General features: G+C 41.6%; 1 protein-coding gene across 1 annotated transcript; it reads right to left on the reverse strand.

Moving 5' to 3' along the window:
• Window positions 1-1,063: 1,063 nt before the first annotated feature.
• LOC6600407 lies at window positions 1,064-3,623 on the reverse strand. Its single transcript, XM_002025405.2, has 2 exons — window positions 3,571-3,623; window positions 1,064-2,188 (listed from the first exon to the last, which is right to left on the reverse strand). The coding sequence occupies exon 2, from the start codon at window positions 2,015-2,017 to the stop codon at window positions 1,115-1,117; it is 903 nt and encodes a 300-aa protein (XP_002025441.1). The 5' UTR covers window positions 2,018-2,188; window positions 3,571-3,623; the 3' UTR covers window positions 1,064-1,114.
• Window positions 3,624-5,661: the final 2,038 nt, after the last annotated feature.

Genomic DNA, 5,661 nt, shown 5'->3' on the forward strand with positions numbered 1-5,661 from the left:
TTCATTTAATTTGCAATCCCCAGAGCATCCAGCCCCTCTCCATCTCTTTCAATGCCTTCCTGCAGCGTGGTCCGCTCCTGAACGTGACAGCTAACGTGTGTTACCAGCGGTAATTAAAGCAACAAAAAAAAAAGATAGACAGAGAGGCAAACTTGGAGAGAGGAGAGAGCGAAACAGAGTGCAGGTCGCGCGAAAAAGTTTTCAGACGTACGTTTTTTTCGCTTTTTCTACGCCCTCCCAGTCCATCTACTATGTTTTTGATTCCCCAGAAGTTGTTCAATTTAATATAGCATGGAAAACAGGAAAAACAAAAAGGCGCACAGAAAGAGAGAGAAAGAAAAGAAAACACAACTGCAGCTGGAAAACTTACGCTGTTCCCCATCACTGCAGTTAATGGCAGTACGGATAACAGAAAAGCTTTAAGGCGAGATTCTTTCAATGACTGAGAGATCCAGCAAAAAACATATAGAATTTCATCTGACAAGGAAGCTCTAGGAGAAGCTTTTAGATTGATTGGGGAAGACAAACAGCTTAGGCTTTTAATGTGGAGAAAAGATAAGGGAACTTCACTTATCAAAGATCTTGTGATACATGAGAACAGAAGTCGTTTAATTGATAAGGACACACAAGTTCACACGAAATATATCAAAGGGGCGGAATTTTGTATACCCAGGCAGATAGATCCTCTGACCTCAATCATCTGGCCTAGGTCCCTTCTAGCCATATTATTTTCTTTATAGTATGTTCTGTGACAAGCCTTCATACAAATTTATCTTGTACGATCGCGAATTATATCCGTGTTATGAGTTTTTAACTTCAAGTAACTAATAGCCAGATAAACCCTCAACAGGGACTTGGGCGATATATATATACATAATTAATATAATATACTTAATCAGAATCCATATTCTTTAGAACATCTGTTTCAATGCAAAGTTGCATTGACGATTATACCCAACATGTCTTGTCTCTCTTGTCGCCACCAAGTGACCAATCTTTATCCACGGCAAACCACGATCACCACTAAAGCAATCCCTTTGAAAACAAAATCAAATATGTGCACTATTTTTATTAATTTTTTTTTACATTTTCAAATTTGTCCTCGTTGCACGCACTAAGGTGGGAGAGGGAGATTCGGAAATTGAATTTCATCATCGACCTTGGGGCACTCGGTCCCGCAGGGAGGGCCAAGAGGCTCGTAGTTCCCAACGAAGAAGTTCACCTCAATGTTCTCGAGGTGTTTCTGACGGGCGGCGCGCTGTGTGACCAAGACGGGGCGCCTGGTTGTGGCTAACACACTTTTGGTGTCGCTAGTTTCCAACGGCCTGGAAAATTTGTTGCAGTTACACCGCGCCTTGTCGTTTTGAGGGACCTTTGTATCAGTAAAAGTATTACAACGGCCTTGTTGCTGCTCTTTTTCTTCGCCTAGCCTTTGCTTTACAACTTCCGATCCAAGTCGAGACCATCCTCCCTTCAGTGGAGTTTCCAGGTTATCGGCAATACTTTGCGCATCGGCCTTGGGAAGGACTTTTGTGCGGATATTAGTACGGACCTTTTGCTGCTGGACGACCACCTTGTCGGGAGTGTGTTGCTTCTGCTCTTCGCCTTGTGGAGGGGATGGGGATGGTGGGCTCTGCTTTAAAACTTCTGATCCGAGTCGGGTCCATCCCACCGTCAGTGGAGTGCGGGCAACGACACCATTACACTTTTCTCCGACGCTTTCTCCCTTTTCGTCCAATCCAGATTTGCGATCCTCTCCTAGTGCAGCGCTGATCGTGGACGCCCCCTTGGTACTCACGGCTCCTCCAATCCAGTAACCTTTTGGTCCATTGTATTTTCTTTGCCAGCCTTGTTTCGTCTTCAGATCGATGAAAGTTTCATTTTTACCTTTTTGCTTTAATGTGTTGGCAGCTTGTTTTGGTTTTTCAGTTGTCATCCTTTTGCCGTTCGGCCGTGCCGATTTGTCCCCTTTTTCGTCACGAAGTAACTGAAAGCGGTTACTCCTTTGTGAATCCATTTTCTTACAATACTAATCCCAAAATATATCAGTTAAATCAAAATTTTAAAATTTTATACTCTATTTCTGTTCTTTGACAACAGTAGATGTAGATTGATAAAGCCTGGCAACTCTGCTTCATCAAAATGAGTCCAAACAATAAATTTATCAAAATATGAAATAGGCTTCTTTCTGAAAAGAAAAAAAACAAAAACCATCTCAAACTAAAAAACTTTCCAACTAGTTTGTTTAGCTCTGAATTCTGATAATTTTTTGCTTTTAGTGAAAGCATCCATGTGTTGTCCTGTGAGGGTGTCGAAAGGAAGAATACAGGGTTTGCCTATCACTGGTAAAGAGTCGGTAACGAAAATGTAAGTAATGTGCTTTTAAGGTTTTTAATTTCTTGTTACGGGAAAGCCCAGAATACCGGAGTAGGATGAAATTTTCCTCAGTTTTATGGAAAACAACGTTGATAGTGCTGGGGGCCGAACTAGTGGCGATAGAGTGTCAGTTTTAGCGGCCTGTAAAGAGCTTACGGAGGAGCAGCTAAGTGCCTCTGGGCCGACATGCAGGTCGGAAGAAGAATGGCGTTGAGTAAGTGATACCATACCCACAAAATCCGGCTCAAAGAGGTCGTAGACGGCGTGGCAGGAGCCAAAGCGTTTGCACTTGATGAGGATGTTTCCTTGGGACAAGTAGCATGCTGTCGTTGTCGAGGATGCTGCTGCGATTTAAACTTTAATACGACCTATTTGAAGACGTTGGTTTCAACAAACGCAGCGAAAGATGAGAATAAAAATAAAAAAACGTAGAGTCATGAATTGAAAACATGTCTGACGTGCATCAACGCATCCTGCGCTCTACCATTTTTCTTGTCATTTCCTCCGTCTAAGATTATCTATAGATAGTAAAATAATAATTTGCATGTCTCTTTAATACTGTTTTGTAATTTAAAATGTTCACAATTGCAACCGAGGCTGTCATTCAAGCAATCCAATTGGGAAGGCAAAGGTTAGCTTAAGCTACAAAGTTGTGCGACCCGATTGATAGCAGCATTCATTGGCTTTTCGTAAATGCGAAATTCTTCAAAACTAGGTCTAACATACTCCAGTTAAATGGAAAAGCGCAAGCCCAAATTTGATCACATAAAGTTAAATAAATAAATAAACCTAACCTAACCTAAAAAACCTAACCGTACAAAACGAGTGGGAACATTGGGAGCCAACTTTTATATATCGGGTACACAGTCAGTATAAGTTATGCACGCGTGAGCCTTTGATTTATATGACTAATAAAATATATATATTACGAGTAAGTATGCGCAATTATAATTACGTCAGCCCCTGAATTGGCATCGAAGCCAATGAGTGCCGAATGATTTTTCTCACTTTTGTTATCGCCGTTAGTAAAATGGACGAATTGATTTGTGCGTTAGTTTGGGTACGGGGAAATCTTACCGTGATCTCTCTCAATTTTGCTCGCACTTGTCATGAGATATGGGGAACAAAATAAAGAGGTAAAGAAGATCCAGAGAGCTTTGTTATGTTCTAGTGTTTATTCTTTCACTTCCTTACCCACATCCACAAAGCTTAAATATTCCTAAGCTCTTCGTGTACCGGGTATAAAAATCATAATTGATGAGATCCCGATGAGGTCTGTCAATAGTAGATGCCAGCCAAGAAAGTGAAATAGCTTCGATTAGATATGAGTGTTTACTGCGTATTCAATTGAAAAGTAAATTAAGTGTTCACTGAGTTCATTAAGAGTTTTAGAGACACGGTTGCTACGTGAAAATATTTAAAACCCGTGACAACTTTTGTTAAAAAGTCGGAAAAATATTTGTAATAAATACATATAAATATATTATCAAAAATATTAGCCCACGCACCGTTCCCTCTATAGACCAATAAACATTTTTTCATCGCGCAATAAATATGGTTCTCAATCGTTAAGTAAACGTTTTGTGTTCCATAAAATAATTTAGGATTACCTTCAGAGGGGATTCCAGTCTGAAATAATGAAAAGGTAACCGAATTTGTTCTGATGGGAATTCCGTATTCAACTCATTACTAGTTTTAAGGATATAATTTAAAATGTAAATATATGTGGCTTTAATGTTTCTTCATTAGGTTGGCTTTGGCTTTGTATTATTTTCTTTAATACCGTGCGGCAAGAAAAATAGTTCCAGAGTTTACAATTGCTGGAGAATACCACATCCCTATTTCTAACGACCACCTTCTAGTCATGGATATTCCCAAAACCTTCCTGCGATCTTTTGAGACTCCATTCAAAATGGGAATGTGTGTTTCGATGCAGTGATCCAATGTCCGATGGCAATGTTTTGAATGCGTAGCCATCACATAGGTTCAAGGAATGGAATTTATATTTTAAATAAAGTAAGCTCGTGTCCCCACTTAGCTTGGTTTTAAGGATATTTAAGGTCCCATAAATTGTGTTTGCGTCTTCAGTAACCAGGCCCGTTAAGACTTTTAATGGTATTTCCTTTGCTCAATGGAACGAAGTAGGGGGCTTGTCGGCTAAGAAGGCCTATAAGTATATGGCGGAAACGTATCATATGGATGCTTACGCAAGGCTCGATTGAGTGAGAGAACCAAGTTCAGAGGAGCCGATTTCTCCGAATTGGATCGGGTCCGAAGGCTTGGGAACGAAAGTAAGGCAGGGGCAGATCCCGATGAAGAGTGAAAAGCTCCGAATTACACGAATTACAACCGCCCAACTAGCTGATTGAGTCACCTACGGGACCAAGCCACGTTCAGCATCTGGCCGCAGCATACGGCAGCCCATCCTCAGCAGCTGGAAACAGGCCACAACAGTGCCGGCCCCATCAGCGCTTGTCTCAGCAAGCATCAGCCAGCCTACTCGTATATGTACATAAGTATGTGGTTTAGTCGCCTTCAGCGAATTACTTAGTTTCTTCTCAAGGGAGGGGAATATAGACCGAGAAAGGGTGTGCAGAAAGCAACAGCGTAGCGATAGCTGTAGACCCTCTCATTCCCTCTTCCATTTCTCTCCTTCATTCCCTCTTCCCTTCACTGGACCCACGATCTGGGAAGGAAAGCGAAAGAGCGAGACAGGCAATCGCCGGTGCGGACGATCGTGGTGGCTTCGAGAGCATGTTAGTAGTCTCATAGAGCATTCGTTTTTTTGCCCGTTTAAGCCGACGTTGAAGCGATTCTACGTTGAAGGGGAACGAAGCGCAGAGCGCATGTTACTGCCACTTACAGTTGCATTGAATTAACTCTCTCGCCCGCTCTTAATCCGGCCTATGCTATGTATCGTCTCCCTCCAATCTCCCTCACACCTTCTTCTACCAATACCTCGGCAGAGCTATTCAGCACCTTGAACCTGAACATTATACGCGCCTACATTTCCATGTTCAATTTATAGATTACAGATTTTAGTTTTACCATTGTTGGGGGGGGGGTCAGTAAAGTTATGTTTTTTTATGTTAAATAAATTTGTAATGTTGTAATGTTTTTAAGGCCTTGCATTGGGTAACGTTACTGTCTAGCTAGTCATAGTGGCATAAGGGATCATCGAAAGTGGGAGATGGATACGATGATCATGGTTGGGAGCTGCGAGTATTTGCAGCACTGTGACCTTGTCCGTTTCTGTTCTTTCTATCAACCCCTTTGAGTGTATGG

This window comes from Drosophila persimilis, unplaced genomic scaffold, assembly GCF_003286085.1.
Source record: "Drosophila persimilis strain 14011-0111.01,24,50 unplaced genomic scaffold, DperRS2 tig00000766-arrow-arrow-pilon, whole genome shotgun sequence".
NCBI classification, from domain to species: Eukaryota; Metazoa; Arthropoda; class Insecta; order Diptera; family Drosophilidae; genus Drosophila; species Drosophila persimilis.

Bases quoted from the DNA above. Each gene is read 5' to 3' on its own strand.
- LOC6600407 (XM_002025405.2), bottom strand. From the start codon at position 2,017: ATGGATTCACAAAGGAGTAACCGCTTTCAGTTACTTCGTGACGAAAAA.